This window comes from Onychostoma macrolepis, chromosome 07 (genome assembly GCF_012432095.1).
Source record: "Onychostoma macrolepis isolate SWU-2019 chromosome 07, ASM1243209v1, whole genome shotgun sequence".
Classification (NCBI taxonomy): Eukaryota; Metazoa; Chordata; class Actinopteri; order Cypriniformes; family Cyprinidae; genus Onychostoma; species Onychostoma macrolepis.
Genome location: NC_081161.1, coordinates 29,246,706 through 29,272,390, shown reverse-complemented (window position 1 = coordinate 29,272,390; position 25,685 = coordinate 29,246,706). Strand labels below are relative to the sequence as shown.

Here is a 25,685-nt window from a genome sequence, read left to right as displayed (position 1 = left end):
AATGAGATTTGAGGGGGTTTTCAGTTGAGTTGGTTTAAATGTGATTATTTTCGGTGTATATTTAAACGATTAGAGGATCACCGACTCAAACAGTAATGAATGTATTATTTTCGCTGATTGCTTTATCCACTTACTGCTGGAAATGAGTTGCCAAAATCTTTTGTTTCAAACAAAGGGAGGCCCATAGTTCAGAAGACACACCCAATGCAGCAGTCCAGCAACTCGCCAGAGTGGTCACTATATCCCACAACATTGAAACTGACAAATGCTTTCATAGGTTTACACCTTTGGTATCTATCTGTAGAAGTCATTTTTAAAAAGACACAAATGAGAATGACCAAAAGTAAAATACCAAAAATAATAGTAAAAATGAAAGGGTTCAGGGTTCAGAAGTTCAGGGTCTTTAGTAATAGGATGACTGACAGAAGAAGAATGTGCTGATGCACAAAACATGATTCATGATAAAAAATGAATTCTGTTTGTAAATCTCATTCTTTAAAAAGAGTATGACACATATCAGTGGTATTTGATGACAACAACATTCTTAAAAATTCAGTTTTCTTTCTTTCTTTTTTTTTTTTATTGACATCAATGGTTCCATAAAGAACCTAGCCTATAACATCCATGGAACTTTTCCATTGCTCAAAAGGTTCTTTAAAGGAAAAAAGAAAACCCAATGGTTCGTTTATAAACCATTCACAGAAAGCTTCTTGGGAGAATACAAAAAGGTTCTTCTATTGCATCACTAAAGACCTTTTATGGAACCCTACTTTTAAGAGTGAACCTTTTTTAGATTTATTTTTTGGCAGTTTAGCCTTTATTGTGATAGGACAGATCAGACATGACAGGAAGCGAAGATGGAGAGAGAGAAGGGAGCAGGTTCAGGAAAGGTCCGAACTCGAGACACCCCAAGTGCAGCGGCGCGCTGCACACAAGGCTATCGGCCCTGACAAGAGTGAACTTTTTGATCTCTCTTTTTTTATTTATTTTTTTCCACCAACAAAGGAAAAATGTAGACAAAACAACTGAAGAGATGTTATTTGTAAAATACATTTAATTTCTAAATATTTGGGCAACAAAACCAGACCAAAATCTATAATTGGTGCGTCAGGGTAAAGAGAGCTTGAGTTACAGTTGTCAATTTGGGTATCAGATAAGTATGAGATCCTGTCAACACAACAGTAACATTTGATAGTGTACAAATACGCTGATGTGTTGTAACTTCAACAGTTAATTTCATAAACAACTGTTTCTCCTTCATAATATTTAATAGTTAGAAGATCATGCTTTACTTGTCAGGACCCCCAAAATTCTTACATGCTTCAAATGAAATCATTGCATTTTTTGACAAGTACCAGAAAAAAACGATATCACAATTAAAAGGCATACATTGTCTTTACATGGTAATTAGTATACTATATAGCTGTACATATTACAAGACACTTTCTAAGAATATCAGCATAGGCATTATGTGTTAACAAGACAGGGTTGCATAATGCATGTAGTAAATCACAAATCTTATGGTATTTATGCATCAGGGATGAGGGCGCTTCGTATTAGTGCGGTCTAGAAGAATAAGTGCACGACAGACATGTACACAGGCATACTAAGAGTGTAGTCACCAGTTTTCAAAGCGAATACTACTGGAGCGCCACCTAGTGAAGGTGACACGGTATTACAGCAACTACATCTGTGATAGAGGTGGCAGTGAAGAGTTAGAGCTTGTCAATCCTATAACCAACCAAGCATGTCCTTCCAAACTCACTGTCAACTGATATCACAAATGTACATACAGACAATCACGCAAACTCCTTGGATTTTCCAGTCGAGTGAAATCATAACACATTACAGCTATGACAGCATAGACGGTTCCATTAGGAATCAATCTGGATTTGCTATCTAAGTGATTAAGGGATAGGGTGTTTCATTAATAAGGCTAGCAGGTATGTATGAATCCTCTCTATGGCTTGGATCACTGCAAAGAGGGCCAGAACTTCAGTGACTGGGGCAGTGAATCTACATGTGGTCCAACTCCTTGTATGACGGGCATCCAGAAAAATACATTACAGTGTATTAAGAGAGCATAAAGAGACTGTAGATTGTAGCGGGCATCAGAAGCTCTAGGTTTACAGCTTTCCACAGCAAGAGTGCTGATCTAGGATCAGCTCTCTCGTCTATGTGATCTCACATATAAGAAACACAATGATCATAGATCAGTGCCCTTTCTGCCATTAAAGGTATATTCCAGGTTCAATATGATTCGCAAGTTAAACTCAATTTATAACAATTGCGGCGTAATGTTGCCACAAAAACTAATTTTGACTCTTGAAAACGGCAAAAACCAATGCTACGGTGAGGCACTTAAAATAGAAGTGAATTTTGTAACTTTCTAGAGCAGGCTATTTAAAACAGAAATGCTTCATTTTATACACGCTTACATTAAGGTTCTAGACTTAATTTGTTATGGCAACTAAATTGTAAAATTGTAATGTTTACGAATCGGCCTCATTCGCTGTCATTTTAAGTACTTCATTGTAACCCAAATTGTTGCTGTTTATTAAGGAGAGGAAACTACATTTTGTGGTAATCAACATTATAAGTGCTGTTGACTGCCATTAACTTGTTGACCCACAGAACCCGGTATAGTCAATTTTGAACCGACTGAGCAGAAAGTAACGCAGTGCTCGTCAACTTCAATAATTTTAAACCGGAAGTATACTTTCCTTGTCCGAATTCCACTCTAGCTGACAGTCCGTGTGACGCAAGTCCGCTAATGTCAGTGCATACTGTCCGAGTGAAGCCTTGAAAACGAAGGTTCACTGGGTAGTGCGCAGGCGCCCAACGCGTCCGTCCTAGACCGCTGTCTACGGAGTGTATTTTGAATGGCTCGAGCGTTCAACTGTATGCTAGACGGAGCAGAACGCGGAAAATGAAGTATACATGGGTCTTTAACGATATTAATCCTTTTACTCTCACTTTCAATAAGCACTCTATTCTGACTTGCTCTCTCACCTAGCTAACACTGTTTATTTAGTGGTTTCTCAGGAAGAAACGTGAACATACAAACAGCAGTCTCAGAGAGGAAGATGGACAGGAGTGTTCAATACAAGATTCATGCTTAAGAGCCATACAGGGCTGCAAATATATACAGTTTATACATGTACATACGTAAAGAATGATATTAACCAATAGCAATAGCAGTACTTCCAAAGTTAACACAAAAAAACTACAAGCAAATAAATGAATCAATTCTTCATGTGATAATGTACTGTGTTTGTAAGTCTACTGCTATAGCTACAGATCACAACTAGTCTTTGCCAACTACAGCGTAAACAATAGCAGACTAGTTGTTGGTGGTTCCACTGCAACATTTGAACAAAAAAATGCACAAAAATTGTTCTGAGTCCTCAGGAACTGGACAGGGTGACTACATTAGGAAACAATGGTAGATACAAAACAAAATAGGAGATGGTAGATATAAAACACAATTTTTTTTGGCTGATGTTTTAAAGGTAATATCTTGCCCTTCTGTTTCAGTAAACAGGGCTGTTCCTGATGCCGCAGCAAAGCACCATGCTGAAGATCATCTCGAAGATCTAGAAAGAGAGTAAAATAAGGGTAAAATGTGATGCAACAACATCAAAAGCTAGTCGAATATAACTTAACACACAGGCCCCTATATAAACACACTCAGACTCACTCACCATGATAACAGCAACAACCAAGGCGGCGATGCCAATCAGATAGATCTTCTCAGAGAAAAGCTCTTTGATCTTGGTGTGACAGTTCTGAAAAATGCAGAAACAGGTTATTGTCATGCTATGTGGGATGATTTGGATGAGAATTCTTCAGTATGAGGGTTTACTGAGGAGAGGCTTATTACGTCAGAAGTTTTTTTGTCTTGAGGACAGGTGTCTGAAAGCCACATTGCAGCACCTGAAAACAGGGTTCCTTTGCCACAGCAGTTAAGCTGAAACCCAGAAATGACAGTGATTAGAAATAAGTACTATTATTTGGTTTGAGAGGAGTTTGTGTTAGCTTGATTAATTGTGTGCTCCTCAGAACATCAGGACTACTTACAGTCTCATGAAAGACCTTCAAGACAGTAGCGGCAGCCTGCTTTTGCTCATTATCTGTAAGTGAAACGCCTCTGTCATACACAGAGTCATAGAAAGTGATCAGCTCTTTGGAGATCTGAAAAAGAAGGTATAATTACAAATATGTAACCAGATGTGTATATGTCAGCTTGACACTGTTTATGCATGTTTGTCAGAGAAACTGACCTTGTCTTTGTGCATGAATCCCCAGATTCCGGCAGCAACCTCACAGGCAAACAGAATGACCAGGCAGGCAAAGAACTGTGGGAGAGAAAGAAAAGGGATGTGTACTCTATGGACAGGAGTCTGTCAATGAATTCATAATGAACAACAATGTGGATTCTCTTTTTAGAGATATATTTAAATGTTATACTTTTGATATATATTTCTGTCACTGACAATTATTCACTAAAATGAACTGCATCAGTTTATAATTGATGTATACAAGGGGCACAAATGTAATAATTAGTCTTACATGCAATAAAGTTGAAGACCTTAAATAAAACTCTTACATTTTACACTATTTATTAAGAAACTTCATATTGAAAAGTTAACCTACGAAAGCTTACCTTAATTTACAGTGCAAACCAATAAGTATGAGTTGCCAATGTCAGTAACAAAGCCATAACTTAATCTTTTAAAAACTACACTACCATTCAAATTTGGTGCTCAAAAACATTTTTATTTTATATATATATATATATGATTTATATAAATGTTTTCTTTAAAAAAGCTTATTGGCACCAAACATTTGAACTGTGGTATAAAGAGGTAATTATTAAAATAATGGCATAAAATAAAGTCATGGTATTTTAACAAGCTCAGTTAATACATTTACCTAAAATATTTTTAAACTAACTGAAAAAGCCATACAAGCTGTTTCCTTCCTTTTTTTTCAGTGGGGATTTACAGTCAGTCCATTAAAATATACTTCTGATTACTGTTTGGCATCATGTGATTTGAGGAATTTGCTGAGAGGTCAGGATTTGTTACTCACTGTTCCGAGAAGACACTGGGATTCCTGTATGGCTCCATAGCAACCAAGGAATCCAACAAACATCATCACAGCACCGACAGCGATCAAGATGTAGACACCTACAAGAAGGAGCATGATGTGTGTTATCATAAAGGAGAATCCAAGACCCCTCAACAAAACTAGGACTAAAGAGTGAGCCATAAAGAGGCGCTAAATTGAACACACTGAACAACCAAACTATATTCAACCAGTCATCCATCCAGTCTAAATGCTTTTTATATACTGAGGGTGCAGTACTTGATCGTGACCAGCAGGAGTCACTGTGTGCTCACTTAGATGGTGCGGCAAGTTTACTTTAGGCAGAAGGAAAACTGCAGAACATTTGGAAGTCATGAGGGGCCAAAATTAACTTCTTGTTTCCATTCCCTCATTCACATAAAAAAGCCTCAAGTTAACAGCAAATCAGGATTCTTATGTAACATGACGTGCACTGGTAGAAGGAAAAAAGAAAATAAAAAGCTGTGGAGTTCTTTCTCTAAGAAAAAAAGAAAGAAAACTCCCTCTTTTCCCAGTATTCACATCGCTTAGGCTGAGTGATAACTGCTGTATCCATAGCAACTCAGCAGGCCTTAGGGTGCAGCAGCAGTGTTTGCATGGATGTTCAAATGGCAGCGAATAGAGAGACGGACAGAGAGAAACAGAAATAGAAAACTCTCTCTCTTAAGAAACAATCAGCCACACACACACACTGAAATCGCTTTGACCCAGCACACATGAGTGAGCATGAATTATCCTGCAACTGTCTCTTTCATTGTGGCAATACCTGTTCACTCTTGCATGTTAGCTTCTGTATTTTTTTAAATTTTTTGTACCATTGTTTTTTAAATGTTTTTTTGTTGTTTTGTTTATTAACATCATTAGCTATATTATTTCTTCAGTAAAATTAAATAAAATAAAACAAAACAATATTCCAATGCGGTGAACTGTTCTGAAAGCTGTTTTGTCAGGTTTAATCAATTCACTGATTGATTCTGTCTTCTCAGACACTCAGCACAGGAGAAAACGTTCTACCTCTAAACAACCTGTTGATTTATTTCTGATTACTTGCCTGAAATCAAGAACAGTTTTAGGCTAACATTTTGTAACAGCCTTTGTTTATTTTTGTGTTAAACATCAGTCATGAATTATACTATTGATCAACTAGCCTACATTTCAACAAGCTATATTTGTGTCAAGAAAAACAAAAAAAGTGCTTTATGTGATAACATCTAATTAACTTGTTTTAACACAATAGAAGTTATTTTGAAGAATGTGGGTAACCAAACATTTGCTGGTCCAGATTAAATTTGATAGTAGGAATAAATACTGTGGACCAGCAACTGTTTGGTTTTCCACGTTCTTCAAAATAGATCTGTGTTTTGTCCATCATTAGAACGGACTAATCTGAGGTAGTAAATAAATAGCATCACATTTTCATTAGTTTGCAGGTTTAAAGTTTATTGTAGCTATATGGGCACTCAGTTTCTCTTGTTGTTTAATACATTTGACCATAATCTCACGATATAAGAGACAAACCGCTATGCACAGGATATTTAAAACGTACAAATGTGTATTGGCTACAACTAGACACCAAATGCTAAGACAGACTGCTCTTTAAACATACAAAAACATTAGCCTTTATAGACAGCGTTTCTTGAGTAAACGAAACGCTGCTCTTATTCAAACATCAGTTCTTTATTTAGCTAACCTTGCACTGTGAAGAAGTAGACGTCTGTCTTCAAACTGCGCGTCGCGGCGCTTCATTCTGAATGGAGGCGGGGTGGAGTTATGAGGTTTGACTGACAATTTGAGGATGCAAAATTCCGCATTTAAACAGCCAATAGCAAATACTTAAACTAATAACAAAACATACAGTTGCTGATTCAGAAGCGCCAGATTGTCATAGCAAAGTCAGAATTACCTCCTCTCTTAGGTTCACGAAATGGTCGTCTATAAAATGCGTTGCTGTACTTTCGGAAGGCCAAATAAAGTGCTTATTCTTTCGCCTAGAAACACAGTGTCTCCCTGACATGGCTGCATCAACACTACTGCGGTTACTGAAACCACGCCTTCATTCTTTGCATGAACATTTGGGCGGCGTTACGCAAATATTTCCACATCGTGACGTAGACATGTGGGGGCGTGTTTGAACGAGCCGTTTTATGGGGGCGTGGCAGAGTCTTAACTCTGATAAAGAATATCTCTTTGGTTTTGAGACTTTAGTCTTTGCAACTTTAGGGATCTTATCTATGCACAATCAGCTTGTAACACTCCAAGGAGAAAGGAAAACTTGAAATCGCATCATATGACCCCTTTAAATGCTCCTGGTAAATACATCTATTGTACCTGAAAATAAAGCACTGTTTGTTTTATTTGTATATTAGGCTGTGTGTAGTTGTAATTTTTATCTTTGTTCTTATTTTTTAATAATAGATAAAATAATGACAAAGAATTTTATCTTCACCCACTTTGGCCTAAATATCTGTCGTTTTTATTTTGTTACCTTGAAAAGGCTTTCTCTTTATAACAGGGAAATTAGTTTGGCTGTAATGCTCAGACAACTTACCAAATAGAAAAACCAACACCACAAAGAATCGTGATAAAACCGTGAATCGTGATATTTCTAAACAAAATTGTGATATATTTTTTCCATATCGCCCACCCCTACATCAAAGATTAAAGGGGTGGTTGACTGGTTTTTTTCTAGGCTTGATTGTGTTTATGGGGTGCAGTCTAACATGTGTTCATGCTTCGTTTTTTTAAAAACGCATTATTTTTCATATAATTTACCTTTATTCCACACCGCTCTGTCCCTTCTCTGACAAACGCCGGCATGTGCTCCGGTTGTATTGTAAACAATGGCGTCGTCTATATTGCTTCTCAATTTGAGCCCGATTGAGACGCAGAGGATATTAGTGAAGAGGATCGCACTAACAAATATACTTCGTTAGTGCACAGTACTAGTCTTGTGGTGAACAATTAATCCATAAAGTTAATTTGATTCCCCTCTAAAATATGTACAAAAAGTAAAGTTGGTTGCAATTCCTGTTTCACACAGACTTTAAGGAAACAACCACATGTTAGCACTTTTTAAAGGAACAGAACAGAAAACTCTCTCTCTTAAGAAACAATCAGACACACAAATTGAAATTGCTCAGACTCAACACACCGAATATGAGTGAGCATGAATTATCTTTTGCAAGCATCAACTGTTTTCACACCAGTTCACACTTGAACTTTAGCTTCTGTTTTTCTGCTTTTCTACTTCTGTATTATTTGTTCATTTGCCATTGTCTTTTTTTGTTGTTCAGCTTAACATCATTAGATGTGTTATCTTTTCTCCAGCAATAAATAAATAGTCAATCCAATTTGGCGAACTGTTCTGAAAGCTGTTTTGTCAGGCTTAGTCAATTCACTGTTTGAATCAATTCACTGATTCTCTGAGATTTCCCTACCCAAAATCAAACCATCTATATATCTACTGCACTGTTAATGTCTGCATGCTCATCATATTACATTTTAGGCACACTACAAAAAGCTGTTCAGCATCATTGGTTTAAAATCAAATTAATTCCTTGCTCTGGAAGTGTAATGCAAACCCTTCTTTCTTTGTTTCTCCATCTCTTATTCAAATTCAGTTGATCTTGTCCTTCCAGCCCCATCTCTCATGCTCCGGCCTGCACAGCGACACGCCCAGGGCACTTTAACTTACAAACTAAATCTCCAGAGCATAATAAAATTTTGTTTTTAAAACATCTAAATGTCCTGCTGTCATTTAGTGACTGTGCCCATTCCCTTGCAAGAGAATTTAAAAAAAAAATCAATGCAATGTGGGGTGATGCGGGAGGGGACTGGTTCCATTTACTTAATTGCGGTGGGTAAGGGGCTAAAGGAACTGCCACCAGACCATTTCTCAATGTGACAGGCCTGAATGGAGCACAACGATGTGACTAGCATACTGAACAGCTGCATAATACTCACCAGCTCTCCCTCTGTCATACTTTCACTTTTTCTTTAAACAAACCACTTTCTTTTTGCTTCTATTAACTAGCTGTGCAGAGTGTGGTAAGTTTGAGACAAGTTTCATGTAGTATAAAAATAACTGATGTGAATAAGTAGAAGAATGTAAGGATATTTCTATGACCAGGTGCTTCCTGTAGGGAATGAGTGCCTTATGACGCAATATACTGAAGAGACCCCCATCTCTCTGTACTGGCCCCCTAGATCGAGGCACTTACTCCACTGTCTGCATCTCTGTCTGAGTGCATGTGAGTCTCGGAAAGAGTATTTTGGAATCATGTGTGAGTGCAAAGAAAGTTGCCAAATGCAGCTGCTATTTTCGTTAATTCGAAGAGCAGACATCTGGCTCTTGGCCAGTCAAAGACAGGGAGTGAGAGAGAGAGAGAGAGAGAGAGACACGTGGTAAGACATAAAAAGACATACATGTCTTTAAGAGACGCACTGTACAGTCAAATACAGCAGATTATTCCTGAGTTCCAGTCACTCCATGAAAATGACAAACTAGGAATATTACTTGGTGAAGGACCTACTTCCTCTTAGTAGCACAACATATTTATAAATGCCATAAACTAAGAAGTAAAGAGTGAACACATCTGCATTAGTAGTACCATTAATGTTTATGGATGTATTTTGTTTTGTTTATTTATGGATGTATATTTGTTTTGTTTTTATTCTGCTATGTAATGCGTTGGTAATATGTATCTAAGTATGTCATGCCAATAAAGCAATATGAATTGAATTGAGAGAGAGAGCTGGGCATGTCACATGAGGAAAGGAACAATGGAAAAAAGACAGCAAAAAAACAACAACAAACAAACATCCAATTTTTCAGGGGGAAAAAATCTGTAATTTCAATAGGAATCTATGCAATCAGAAATCTTGTGCAACAGCTGAAAATTTCCTAATGCAGATTTTGTAATGGATTTAAGTTGGTCACATGGATTCATCATGTTGACTTCATCCATCACGACACTACTGACAATAGACAACTGAACTTTTTTGCCCGCAAAATTTTCCAACAGGTTTCAAACTGCAGATCAAACCATCAGAAAGCTGTTTGGTTTGAAATTGATTTCTGTGTTAACTATGCACCACAGTATTGACAACTGCAATTTTGCTGAAATTTCGCTAATGTGACCACACCTTAAGGGTGAAAAAGGAATAGGAAAGTCAGTCCACACGCTGCAAAGTTTAAGCACAAACAGATGATGCCAGAGTTCAGAGTTGAACCACAATGGAAGTAACGGTGAGAGGAAAAGCTGCAGTGAGAGAGAGAGAGAGAGAGAGAGAGGAGAGGGAGGGTGGCATGTTCTCAGACGGAGCTGTTGTTGAAGGAGGGGTGCTGGGATGTGTGAGCAGATTTTTCCTCTTGTTTTTTTTTTTTCTCTAGAGACTGTTTTCTGTAACTTACGTCCTTTGAACACACAGTAATATATTTGCTTTTGAAAGTCCAGACATGCACATTTGATTTATTGTATCTATATACTAAAGAAACGTGGTAACCTGCAATTGTTACTTATAAGGAGCTTTTTCTAACCTGATCTAACCATTAAATTTAGTTTTGTAGGTGTGACAGAATATATTCAGGATGATCAAGTTAATAATGTATAGACTTTGAAAAATGTTAATGTTAAATAATCTATAGATTTTTTTTTTTTTACTTCAATAAAATTAAAATGTAAGATGTTACTACATGAAGGATATCTTTAGGTTAACATTTGTATTTTTAGTGTACACACAACAAACTCTTTCTATAATTTTGTGTTAAAATGCTTAAACATGAGTTTAATGAGTCATGGATTGTGAAACTAGCCTGCAAAAGCTATTTCTGTATAAGAAAAATATTACTGAACACTACTGAATCAACCTAAACACATCAGGTTACACTAATAAATGATTTTAAGGGTCGGATTAAGTGGAAAGAGCTCCTTAAGGAAACAACTCCATGTTATTCTGGAAGTACATTTGTTGATTCCCTAAGTATAATTACTTCCTTTTCCTGTTTTCCTCATTAATCCTCTTTTTTCCCCTGATCATGCTGCCAGCTCCTTTTCCTCACACTCAATCATCACCATTCACTCCGTCTCACAAAGATGTGATATCATTGGGACCTTGTGTTCCCACTCTCACATCTCTGATTCCGTTCAAGATTCACTCACCCTTCATCTTGGTTCCCAAATCTTTTTTTAAGACACTCACTGTCTGTATTTGATGGTATGATATCTAGAAGCTATGACAGTAACTACTACAGCGCAAGGAGAGGGTTGGAAAAGGCTGAATTAATACTCTCCTTTCACAAAAGAAAGAACTTTGTTTAAACACATCAGGAAGTAACAGCTCAAACTGGATTCTTAAGATACGCCATTCAAATTTGAAGAAACAAGACAAATCGAAAGCAGAAAACCCTGAAAAACACAAAAGGTCACTTCCTAAGAAGGAAATGTAATGTTTGCTCAGCTAAAACACCCAATTTGACCTTAAAAATACAGCAAAACAAGCCATTCTTATGGAAAAGCAAAACATCAGAGCAATTAATACTAACTTGAAATTAATTTTGGGTCTGTAAGCCTGAAAAGAACTGGAGATAAGTACACAAATGCATGTCTGTAGCTGTCTGTTAAGTAAGAACATACTGAAGAAAATTGCATTAGTTTTGCATTCCAAGGAAGGCTGACTGCTTTTGAAAAAAATTATGTATTATGTTTCTTCCATTTTTTTTTCAAAGTTATATAATAACTAATATTTTTACACTGTACAATATAGCATTATTAACCAAAAAGATATTACATTACTATTACTAGCAGTAACAGCATTGCTTAATATGTGTCTCAATAAGGTCAGATGATTATTGTTTATTTTTTTCACCAACTCATCACACCGTGCTTCCATCTAACCACCAGCAAAAACTCTCTTGAAATTAATTTGTCCACTTGAAAAGGCTTTCAGTGGAGAAGAGCATAAATCCACATCAGTTCTGTGGTACAAATAACTCAAAGACAATGTGCTGCAATGCTAATGCTGAGTGCTGATGGATTTTCAAAGTGATTGTGATCATAGGAACAGGAAGCCATTTGTGCTAATTGAATATAAATGAATTCTAAGTGTTGACTGAAAAAAAAAAAAAACATTTTAGCTAAGTGTTTCATGAGGCCTGCTGACACTATGCTATCAGACGAAATTTACGTTAAAGGGAATATTCAACAAATAATGTTACTACTTTCAGTATCATGTTGGTCAAAAGGTTTATCTTTGTATTCCATGCAGGAGTATTTAAGTTTTACTTTCAGACTGACAGCCCCCACTGGTGTTCTCCACAGGATGCTTTTATTAGATTGCCATTGAGTTAATAGCTTGCCAAGTATGATATTGGTCCAAAAATACATTATCTCTTTCGGCTCAATCAGCTTGTTGCTCACTGGGTGGAGTTGGCTACTTAAAGAGGCACTAATAAGACATTCATTCACTATGTTTTCTGTACTAAAAGGAAGATGTGGGGATTTCTCTGGTGAATGAATCACATTAAACATCCTTTCCAAAAACAAAGTACTTAATTGAGATTGTTATATAAAATAACCAACATTTTTGTGAGGTTACCCTTCACATTGATTAGTGGTTAGTGGTAGTTTAAATATTATAACACAGTGAATGTTTCGCATTGCATGCCGTAGAATCTGTATAATTTCCAGTTAAGGTTTTAAATAAATAAGATTATTTTTAATTATTATTTTATTTTTGTATATTAAGAAAATAAATACACTAGCATTCAAATGTGTGGGGTCGTAAGATTTTTAAATGTTTTTGAAAGAAGTTTCACCAAGGCTGCATTTATTTTTTTCACAAACACAGCAAAATCAGTAATATTGTAAATAGTTTTAATGTATTTAAAAATGAAGTGTATTCCTGTGATATCAAAGCTAATTTCCAGCACCAGTGTCACATGATCCTTCAGAATTAATTTTAATATGTTGATTTCTTTCATGTTGAAAAGAATTCTGCTGCTTAATAATTTTGTGTAAAAAAAACAAAAAAAAAAACACTTTTGAATGGTAGTGTATAGCTTCACTTGTGCTTGAGTTATCACGTGAAACAGGCCACAGAAAAGAGCCCTATGATTAGTTTGTGTACCCAAAGAGCCAATACAGCTAGAAGAAGCACTAATGGCACTAATGTCATATTTGTTTGAGTTCTGAATCCAGTCTTATCCAAACTGTAGTGTTTAAGTACAGCAGCACTCACTCATCTAATTTAGTTGCTATGGATACATCCCTCCCCTGCCATTATGGAATAATTGAGTCACCCGGGCCAGCTCCATTCCCCCTCACACTCAGCAGCAGGCATTTTCAGGGAAAGGCTGACCTGACCACACACCACCATGGCTGATGAGAATCATTCAAGAAAATATAAGAAAAGAAAAGGGAAAGAGTCTCAAATGTTTGTACAACAGAGACAATGATGAGTCTTTGGATATTTTTAGTCACAGAATTTGTGTTCACCTGACGCTGTTTTTACAACATAATGTATTCATGAGTAGTAAATATCACAACACTGCTTTATGGAAATGAATGATTGACTTTTACTATTTAATATTTATGAGTGCCTATTCTTTAATCGCATACTATTTTGTAGCTATGAGCGAAGTGATGACTTTTAAAGAGACGAGCTTAACTCTATTCAGAGCAAAAAGCTTCCCCACCTGGATCTGCCCACCGCTCTTTCTCTGATGGACTTTAGCTCTAGTTGTGTTCTCTCACATTACACTCCATATAGAGCAAAGCAGGGTGTGTAGAGCTGCTGGCTGCAGGCCATTTCCTCACATTAAGATGTTGAGAGCTGTAATGTTTCATCTGCAGCTCCTTACATGGCATCTTTGCACTTTGCAGACAGACAATAGATCACAGTATACTTGTTCTCTTTCAACCTGAGTTCTAAATCGCATTCTGTCATTCATCACTTGCATTGCGTCATTCCCCTAAATCTCTATTTCACTATTCTGCCAAGTGCATGTCATATCATGGAATTTGCTGATTCTTTGGCTTTGCTTTCAGATCTGCTACCTTACAGGAATAAGCAGCTGTATTTTTTTCTGACAGTACTCTTTATTGGGTTGCCATGTGTTTGGATGCCACAAATCTGAATTTTACGCCTTGCCTTCTTGCCCCCCTGACCACTGCTGCTGCCATGGTGCCTGAGCCCTCAGCTGTTCCCAGACATCACGCAGGTCACCCGCTGGGCTTTTATAATAGGGGCTGTGTCCCGCTGAAGCACTGGACCTTGGTGGTCAAAAGGTTAAGGCCCAGATATACTAATGGCAAAGTTCTTTTTTGTTTTTTGCTTAGGGGTAAAAAGCAGTTTGAAATACCTGAGCAGCAGAACTTTTAGCGACCAATGGTAGTTCCAGAAAGTTCACTTTGACAAGTTGTTTAAAACTCCAAACAAACTTAGTTTGGGACTGGATGTTGATCAAAATGGCGTCACGTCAGTTCTTCTAAAAACAACAACAACAACAAAAAAACCTGGAAAACAATTATTTAAAAAAACTTGACTTTAAGCTTTAAAATCTGAAATTTTATTTAAGACTTTTTGTTGTTGTTTCTAAATTGCCCACAAGTTTTGCATATTATCTGTATAATTTCCAGCTAAAATTCCAAATTTGTACTGCTTAATATTTTTGTGAAAATCTTGATACTTTTTTGAGATTGTTCGATGAATAGAAAGTTCAACAGGTTGAAATAAAAATCTTTTGTAACATTATTATTAATGTTCGTGACATGTTTACATAACTATTTTGTGAGATAAAGTATATATTTGAAACTATATATGTTTTTTGAAATTTAAATTGATTGCTGTTCATGATTAAGGGCTCAAGCTCTCAAGCTCTAACTCCCATGGACTTATACATGAATCAGTAATAAAATTGACACAAAGGTGGAGATTGGGAGGTAAAGGGATGCCTGAATAACTCTTAATGGTGTGAGTTAAGCAGCCATTTATACATGCTTACTCTTGCATTGTGACTGGCAGGATTAGAGGAACATGCTCCTCCCAAACCTTTGTTTAAAACTCGTATAAACTACAATTAGGTTGTGGTTAATAGCTGTTGAAAATGAGTTTCAAATGATATGAAACACAAATATTTTGTTTCAGGCAACCCAGTGAGGGTGTTAGCTGTACTGTATAAGCTATATTCACTTATACACGCAAGATGTACACACACACATAAACACATAAAGTTAGTCACATCTGTAACCAGCCCTAAATTTTCAGGAAATACTTAACATGACTCACTGTGAATTTCACATTTTCCAAACCCTAAGCAGGGCCACAAGTATTAAAACTCCTCCCTTTAGCACACAGAGCTGCAAAAATATCTCCAACTGAGCAAAACAGAGATAATATTCTGCATTCCAGAAGAAAGAAACTGTATTTTAAGTGTGTTTATGTGCTTGATGGGGGTAGGGGATTGGGAAAGGGACACAGAGAAGGAAAACATACAGTACAAACCCAGTGTAATTGTGGCTCTTAAACGAGGTCTTCCTGTTTCCATTAGTTATATGCTCATTAACAAACATGTCGAAAATACTAGGTTTCACTTTTGGATGAGTGTGAGCCACGTGTTTTCCATAAAGCAGGCAAAGTGATCTAGCTGAAAAAAACTCTGGCAAGTACCTTGAAAACCAATGGATAAGAGAGGAAAAGGGAAAGAGAACAGTGTTTTCACAAAAGCGACAAGGAGGGTTTTTTTTACAGTCTGAGAAAGCGGACACCTGTACTTAAACAAATTATAGTTTCCATGTATCACAAGACAAAATACACAGCTAAGCTGAAAATAAAATGAGAAAGAGATTTTTTTTTTAAAGAGGTATATTGCCACAAAACATAAGAATGATGATAGACCACTCTATTTCCTCATCAGTGCCTCTTTTATACTATGCTCTGAAGTCTTACATGTACTTTTATGTGCCAAACAATATTAATTTTCAAATATTAGAGTATTCTTTTACTCTGTATATTTTATTGAATGTTGTATTTCAAAAATACATTTAAGCATAGTACATTTAAGCACAATGTTGACATTTGCAAGGCATTAAAAGTCATCTAGAAAAAAGTCAAAAAGATGAATAAACAAAAAGATGAATAAACTATTCCTTTAAATATTTTTTGTAGACACTTCAGGTATAGATAAGAGATTTCTCTCTTGAAATCCACGACTCAGTAAATATTAGGTCTTATAATAGCTTTGACATGAACTGGAGAATTGTTTACCCACTTGTTAACCTCTGTGCCTTAACAGACACAAGGCCTTCCTGAATAAACAAAATGCTTTTAACAGTTGCCATCAGAAACAGCCCACTTGTGCGTCTGTAAGAGTCCTTGACACTAACCTCTGACCTCACAAAAGTCCAGGTGAACCATCTAATTTTATTTTAGTTTTCCATGGACGTCAACTGATCTGTAGATTTGTATTTGGAAATTCACTTGTTATCAATCACTGGGAAGAAATGGAACCATCTGTTCTGTTGTGGAAACTACAGCGGAAAAAAACTTTAAAACCTTTACAGATGCAAAACCATCAGCTAGTACCAAAGTTTGCATTTTTTCTGTTATGTGCTTCCACTGACTTCCCTTGTGGATGAAATTACAAAATTCATTTGGGTGTGTGTCACTGCTGGGTTCACTGCTCCTCACCAACACTGTTATCCAGTGAGCTAAATATTTATTGAGCAAACGTTCTCTTTCTTTAATTTCATAATTTTATTTACTTTAAGACACATACTGTATAAATGTAATAAAATGGATCTTTGTGCCACTTTAAAACAAAGGAAATAATCGGTGAATGCAATAGGAATCACTGGGCAAGAGCAGCATCTGTGTTTATTTTTAGTGTGCCTGTTCATTTAACGAAAACATTGGAACTAGTGATACAAAAAACAAAACTAATAATATAGTTGCGGGTATGTAAATTTAGGTACTAGGTGATAAATTAAACCAGTCATAAGGTGTGTTTCCATTAAAGATTTGCACAAAACTTTTGCAATATTTATAAATGTCAATAAAAAACTATTGTGAAATTACACCGTTTCCTAAATGACTAAAATTAAATTTTTTCCTCTAGCGATAAGTCATGGCGATGGATGTTGGTAGGTTTATGTATATCACAGTCACCGCACTAGCCATTATTTTTAATCAAAGGAGACGTACAGCAAAGCAGCGCGGAGAGCCGCTTCTGGGATGCTTACATGCTGCATTATGTGTGCAGTGTAAATAAGGGGTTATCCACCCAAGCATTAATGGCAAGGAAAGCCCCTTATACTTGAGACCGGCCATGTATGAGGTGTTTCTTGGAGGTTATAGTACATTAAAGAATGATCGTGTGATTTTTACGTACACCAGGTGACATGTAAATATGAAAAACTTTTTCCAATGCAGTTTTCCGATATATTCCTTTTTCGAATTGCTTGAAAAACTACCTAATGCGATCGTACAAACTTTATTGCGATATATGGGAGTTTTTACAAAATTGACATTTCCATTAGCAATATCATTTTGCGCAATTTGAAGGGTAATGGAAACGCAGCTATTGTAAATTTACTTTAAACTTTAAAGTTCTTCAGCAACGAGCTGCCTCTCAATATTTCAGCTGAACAAATTTTACATATTGCTATTTGCAGTCTAAGTGAAGTGTGTCCAGACATCCACACAGCTGACTTGTTTACCTTATCCATGTTGTGTGCACGAAATAGATGTTGACACAGTCAAAACGCACCACCAGAGAAGCACTAACTAAACATCACTGTTACAGTCAATCATTCCAGCAATCCAAAACTATCCAGCTGTAAAATTTTTTTTTTTTTGCTTTTTCGGTTGCCAAAATTTCAATGCATTGCTAATTAGAACTGCTAATAAAACATGTTTGCCACCCAGAGGAAAAACTGAGAACACTCAGATAATCTTGTGTAAAGACATGTATTAAAATTATTCGTGAGAGACTGTGTTAAACCACTTTATGTGACCACATAAAGCGGTAGGATTTCAGACTGGGTTGAGAGACTAAGGAATGAGAGATGGAAAACAAATGAGACTCAATGAGAAAAGAGGATAATAATGGGAAATCGAGAAACTGATCTCTTACTGATGTAGAAGGTGCTGGGTGGTTCTGCGCCCTCATACTTCAGTTCCAGAAGACTGCTTGTTTTATTGTCATGACGAAGCCAGAGAGAAACCCCCAAGATAACACAACCAGCCAGCTATAAAAAAACACAGAGAGAGGAAGAAAAACTTTAACACATTTAAACACATTTATTAAGTCTTTTGCAAACTTTATACATGTAGTTTTTCCCTAATCTATTGGCTTTCACATCTTTAAACACAACTTTCTTCTTCATCTCGACTCTTAAAGTGGTGTGTGGATGCATTTTGTCAGTCTCCTTGGGTCTATCTCTTGTAGTCTGCTTATTTTCCATTCAACAAAGAGAAAGGAGACACATTCTGTGAGGCGGGGGGAGGGAAGGATCTTGTTACAGACCCCATCTAGAGGCCCACAGTGCCGAGGGTTAAGAATATCAAAACATCACTGTACGCTACAGCAGTATGGCTGAGCCCGCTTTTCTCTTCACATGGCTCACAGTGATGAGCATTCAGTTGAGTGAGGCTCATAAACACATGGCATATTCAAGAGAGAGGGTGCTCACAGGCTCTCGCGGCTAGGGGGAGGGAGAGATAGAAAAGGGGGGAAAGGAAAGAGGGCGTAGGCAGCTGAGAAGACCATTTAAAGTAGCGCTACAATGTGTGGTATTGTATGCATGAGCGGAAAAGAAGCGGGAAAGTACGTGTGGGGGAGGGGTGGCTGCGTGACAAGCAGCAGAAGTTTATTTGGCTTTGTTTATACCCTTTATTTACAGTGAAATCACTGTCAAATCAGACAAGAGCTGGACCCTCTGAGAGCAGCTGGATCTCGTCAGGAATGCGTAGGCTCTGTGGAGGAATGCAGTGCGCAGATAAAATGCACTAGAGACCGCCAAGAACCTGGTGGGTGCCGTTAGAAGCAAAAGAGATGTGGCTACACCGCACAGGGGAGAGTACTGGGAATGTGAGACAAAGACCATTAGCAGGAATGCTGGGATGGGCAGATCGCTCAGCTCTGGCTGTGAAAACAATGGACTCGTACTTCCTTCCTTTCCATTCTCTCGTTCTGTAAGTCCTTTCAGTCAAGAATCCAGCACCAGTCCTACAGTACATCTGCGGACAGCTGCATCGCCACAGCTATTCACCCCAGGTCAAACCAAAAGGCATTTGTTGGTGCAGTTCTTACACACCACACCCCCAATAAAGGATCACGAGGGGAGCGCTTTCTTTTCTCTCTAAATGTTTTTTCCCATGGTTATTGGTCTTTCACACCTGTTGATGTAATAAAGAAACCACAGCCCCTCTTCTACAAAAAATCAAGACTAAAATTGAATTAAAGTTGTTTTTGTCAATTAAAATTATGCTGAAATAAAAAATAAATAGATGAAAAGTTAAACTTAAAAGAAAAAAAAATAGAAATGTTGCTTTGCCAAATAAATGAAATCAAACAAGATGAAGTACAAAAATTACTAAAAATAAAACTGAAAAAAATAATAATAATAATCCATAGAAATAAATAAGAAAAATAAAGAAAAACAAGAATATTACAATTTTTAAAATAAAATTAAAATGAAAACTAAATATGTCAAATTTAAATCTAATTACTATAAATACTATAATAATAAAATTAATAGTATAATAAATATAAAAAAATATTATTTCATGTCATCCGTATTATTTACTTGGTTATTTTAATTAGCCTAAATTTGTGCATTAGTGTGCTGGATAGTGTGTGAGGCTGTTTATCCATAAACAATTTCTGAATAAGGAACTTTCTCTCCAGCTAAGCACAGGGGAGAAAAACCTTTTCCACAGAGGGTAAAAGAGTGAGAGAAAGAGTTCCTTCCATTTCTCTTTCTGTCTTTCTCACTCTCTCCAAAGGCCAGATAGGCCCATTCCAGAGCTCAGGCAGCCTGCTGCTTAGCAACTGAGTAAACACAGGGCCAGCCAAAGGGAGAGGTTTCGAAATGATGGTTCACGGAGAAGCTCTGTCACTTTAAGCAACGCGTCCTCGGTGGATTCCACATTACATTCACTCATCATGATTTCGGGAATATCTGAGTAGACAGAAGAGATTCCCCTAAACACAAGAGTTTCCAGTTGACCAGAGGTGTCAGGGGGAGCTATAACCAGAATAAGCCATAATTCTTTTGGGGGCGATCTGGGGGCATTCTCCCTTCTCACTTTCCATACTTTAACTGAATTTATGTAGGAAAAAGCAGGAAATGCCATTTATTTTGTAGAGCAAAACACAAGGGTTAATTTAATAATAATCTATTTGTCATACAGGATATTTGGCCATATAACAAGCTATTACAGGCAATAATATGGCAATCTATGCTATAATGCTTTTAAATAAAAGCTGAGTATGCTCATAAAAACTTTTACTGATTGAATTACAACTTTTTTTTGGTCATTTTATTGTGAATTTTAAAAACATCAAATGGCCTGTTTACACAGAAGAAAGCATGAACAGTGACTACTCAATCATTGCAGAATTGACAATCACTAAATACTGCAGGTTAAACCTGTTGTAAGAACAGCAAACTAAAAAAATTAATAAAAACCTGCTTCTCAAACGAGAAAACAAATGTTGGGTAGGATTTGATTTTATCTATTGGGAAATGACTGGATCGTTTGCTAACGGCTACTTAAATCGCTTCATGTGAGTGACAGGCTGTTGGACTGGAATGATTGGATGAACTTATTGCTCAGCCCTCACGGCAATTTACATAATGCTGTAGTGAGAAGAATGGCACATTAATGTTTTTGATTAAAAATTAAGAGGGCACATGATTTTTCTGAAAAAAATATAAATTATTTATAATAAACAAACACTACAACATTCTAAAATATCAGTTTTGAGTTTATGGTAATTCATACTTTAAGACAAAAATTTTTTTTTTTTTTTGTATAACTCAACTATTTAATTACGAATGGCAAACTCACTTAGAAAAAATACCTAACAACATTTCATAGTATTATTACACAGAATCTAATGCCTTTTGTCATCAAAGCATAAACTACAGAGTGTGATTGACAACACAGCTAGCAAGACAAACCCAAATGAGCAGAGTAGTCAGCATGCAGACATACACTTACATTTATGCTTTGAGAAGACATTTATCCAAAGTGATTTTAACTCGCTGAGAATTAAACCAATGACTTTGGTGTTACTCTAGTGTTTGAACTACATACTGACATGATCATCATTACCACAAAAACCTACTAGTTACCTACTAGGTTTATGGAGTTTTACTGTTTTAAACTTGATTACATAAAACCAGTAAGTGTACCAGCTGTAGCACGTGTTTTCAGGGAACACAACAGCAGAAGACTTTAAAAAAAAACTAATTACATAAACATCTTCCCTCTAGTTCTAATGCTCTAAATATTTGCAGCCTGGTCAACGGTGCTTTTTCTTTTCTTTTATTTTACCCAAGTGTTTTACTGCATTTCTGCAGAGCAGAACATCAATATTTTGAGAATTACCTCCCTGATAAGGAAGGAAGTGTGACCCTGAGGGAAGGAATAACAGAGGACAGTCACAAGGTTTTTGCACATACACAAATATGATCATTCTGAATTATAATAATAGCCTACGTAGGTGTAATTAGTAGGCAATTATTACAGAACAACACACACTTCCTCAAATGCATGGTGCAATTTGCATGAACTGTATTACAACAAGTCTATGTGAAGTATCCATTTACTCTGAATAATTACAATACATAGCCAAAAAGACCACATTAATAAACCATACATCATTAGTTTTAAGTACCATTTTGCATAAGCCATACAGTAGCCCTAAAAAAACAAAGCTATGTAACTATGTACCATAAAAAAACAAAAAAACAAAACAAGCGTTCCTCCAATCAGCTTCATCTTGACTAGTAGTAGTAGATTTATTAAAGAACTTTTCTTTGTTACAATTTACTCTATTTTACTCATTACCGGAAGCCAGCTATAAACTATTTTTTACTTTTATAAGTGAGTTGCCAAAGTAAAACCAGTAGAGGCCAATGGCATGGATAGAGTAGGCCTACATGAAAAATATTTCACCATGTTGCTTAATATTTCCTGCAACATGATGAAATTAGCATCCACCCTCACACAAACACTTCTCCTTATCTCTCACACACAGATATCAGCCTGTGTAAGGGTCTTAAAATCAGAGCCCCCTTCTCATACTTCTCCCTTCTGTTGCCAGCAGTCTGGTGCTGCTTCTATTTTTGACCGGTGACCCAGTGTGAGGTGGTTGTAGAATGCTTGGCATGTCAAAGCATGAGGCTCAGAAGTAGACGGCCCAGACCTTCTGTCAAACCACCGCACCCATCCTCCATTAACCACAATGTACTGTCAAACTCATCTTATGGGCTTGGCAATGGACTCTTAGATCTAACACCTTCTTTATAGGTATTTTTCCTCCACCATGTCTATGGGTCAGTTCTTAAAGCAAAATTCCTCAAGGTAGGAAGCCATCATGCTGTTTTGCCATGTTCATTCACACATGAGGGGTCTCACCACCTGTTGGGCCTGTGAAGAAATCAGCATGGGTGTTAAACCCATTAGCCAGCGGGAAAATATTCCTCTGCTTTCTGGTGAAATTTGTTTCTTGTTTCGCCACAAGGTTCTTATTGGCTTTAAGATTTAGTTTCTCAGTGAGTCTAAAGGCTCAAGAACAATAAGCATAAAGAAGATAACTATAACAATAATGATACACACCAATCATTGTTTATTCTAACACACACTGCTGATATGTTGTCCACTGCTTTAAATGCTCAAGCTCTTTAAAGTCGGATGGACTCTGACTGTCAGTGTTTTTATCATTCATCAACTGGAAGAAGTAGTTTGGAGAGTGATTCAAACAATATCGATCCTCTGTGTCGTTATCGTTATAGCTGTGGTTTTAATTATTATGAGCATGAGCTGCAGTTATGTTGTCTGCTGCTTCAAATACTCAAGCTCTTTAATATCAAGTGGATTCTAATTGGCCGCCAATGTTTTTATCATTCTTCAGCTGGGGAAAAAAAAAATACATTATTAAAGTGATTCCAGTGATATTGTGTCGTTACTGTCATAGCTGTGGAATGAGCTTTGCTATTCTCATAGAATTAGAATGATTATTAAAACTTTATAGAAATAGTTATTGTGCATGGTGGTAACGGGCCTAAACGCTGCAACTATATTGTTCATGAAGGCACTTTCTGGGAAGAAAATGAAAAGTTTAGTTTTAGCAGATATAATTCTTTAATACCTTCTTATGTATCAATGTAGTTACGCAATGCTCTTCTTATTTCTTTGGTTTAGAAATCACCTACCAAGAGACTAATTTGTAAAATGAAAATTGAGACCCGATTAATCAACCAGATTTTAAGATTACACTTTAAATGCTTGACTAACAACTCAGATCGTGCTGTAGATAAGACATGCACTTCTAAAGAAATCCACCACGATTGATTGACTGTTTAGTAAGTGTAAGTTCCTAAAAGGAAATGAGTCAAAAAACCCACTTTGAGCTGAAGGAACAGTCAACATGACTGGTAAAACTATGGCATGGGTCTGGCTGGGTGGAATATTTTATTGCCATTCACTTTCCAGGTTCTTTTCCAAACTACCGCGAGTGGGAGGGAGGGACCAGACTACGCCAATTTTATTACTGCGCTATTTTATTGCTTCATTATGTCGCCGAGTGTGAGTTAAAAGCGTAGTTTTGTGAAATTAAAAACATAATAAGGAGAAGAAAATAGTAAGTTTGACGGGTATAATAAACACGAGACTAGTGTTTAGTCGTTGTGGGGAGTTTTAACAGACGGGAGCTGTGATGAAATCTTGTTGCTGGACTCCTCGCCCCTCGTCCGTTATTTCGGTCGGAAAAAGCTTTTATAAAAACAGATTACTGTGCGCCGTTTTTATCATTTTGTCTTAGCGACTCTATAATAGATAACGTTATGTATATTCGGCATAAAACATCTGTAACGTTATTTAAAACAATTTCATTTGCCGTTAACTACGTTAGTCATCATAGCAGAAGTTACTGGGTCATCTACGGTTTCCGTAATCAAAATTAGCGGCGCAGTTTAAATTCCTGTTCATAACGGCTGAAAACATGAAGGATAAACAATCCTCTTAATACAGAAAACCAATGGCGGTTTCTCAGGCCAAACACAGGACCGCTGCACAAAATGAATGGCCACTTACCCAAAAGATGAAATTGAAGAAGAAGAGCATGTATTTAATGCATTTCGTGCATCCTTCCACGCCCATGGTGTCGGTTTCTGGAGGATGTTTTTAAAGCCGGTTAACGAAGAAGTGTCTCGACGAAGCTGCCGTTATGCAGTGCTCGCGCTGACTGAACTCCAATCTCCGTGTGAGTTGCTGCTTGGATTGAGTCTACGTAAAAAAACGGGCAACACCCAGTTTCCACCCCCTTGGAGAGTCCCCCTAAACACGGCCGAATAACTGCATAGAGACCGTACAAAAATAAGCATTATTAAGAAGACTACATACTCGTTCGAAAATAGATTATCTGACCAATTCACACAAAATCCTCAGAATTCAAGGTTCATCCCAAACATTTCTGAACGTTTTGATCTGTCTCATTATTTACAATACAGTTCAAAATAAGTGCTCTCTTATCCTCTGACACCGCCTTTAAAGTCGTTAAAAATAACTATATCGATATCCTTTGTTGCAGGTGGGAATGAAATATAAACAATAGGAAGGGTATAAATTACTTAGCATAATAGCCATGTTTACAAGGATACTTGCCTTTTATTCATGCAAAATTAGCGCATGTCTCCACCTTGTGGCTGAGAAGGAAACAGAGCTTCAGAGAGGTGCAAAATTTTCTCACGTGAAATATTGGAAATTAAATATCATGATAAAATATAATAAATAATGTTTTATTATCCATAAATTTGATGCACTTCATTTTTGAGTGTCCATAAAATATCATGTTTTAAATTAAATATTATATTTGTTATAAACGTATTAGTGAAAGTACAAAATGCCACAGATAGCTGCAAACATTTTCAGTAAGAAGCACAATGGTTTACGTATATAAAGAAAACTTTTGTGGAGACTATTTACATTTAAATTTAATAATACTAATAAATAATTGAATAAATCTATTTTGTCATCATCATGAAATTCAGCACAGGTTTAAGTTAAATCCCGCGCTGTCAAACCACTTTCTGCCGCTAGATGTTACTAATATTCTCGATATAGCATCAATTAACATAGTGACCAGTAGAAAGGTTAGTATATCGAGTATATAGCACACAGCCTATCTTACGTTTATGAGTACAGTGTTTAGTAGTTTTTACAGTAGATGAATGCTGAGGCTATTGAAGGTTTTGGCTGGCAATGATAATTCCTACCCTGGAAGAGTTAATGGGTTTCTGACAGTGGAGGTGATGCCCATGGGA

General features: G+C 36.7%; 1 protein-coding gene across 1 annotated transcript; it reads right to left on the bottom strand.

Annotated features, from left to right (window-relative positions):
- Positions 1-1,034: 1,034 nt before the first annotated feature.
- Positions 1,035-24,713, bottom strand: cd81a (CD81 molecule a). Its single transcript, XM_058782390.1, has 8 exons — positions 24,457-24,713; positions 18,263-18,377; positions 5,095-5,192; positions 4,284-4,358; positions 4,081-4,194; positions 3,884-3,970; positions 3,705-3,788; positions 1,035-3,596 (listed from the first exon to the last, which is right to left on the bottom strand). The coding sequence occupies exons 1-8, from the start codon at positions 24,520-24,522 to the stop codon at positions 3,534-3,536; spliced, it is 702 nt and encodes a 233-aa protein (XP_058638373.1). The 5' UTR covers positions 24,523-24,713; the 3' UTR covers positions 1,035-3,533.
- Between the last annotated feature and the right edge of the window lie 972 nt (positions 24,714-25,685).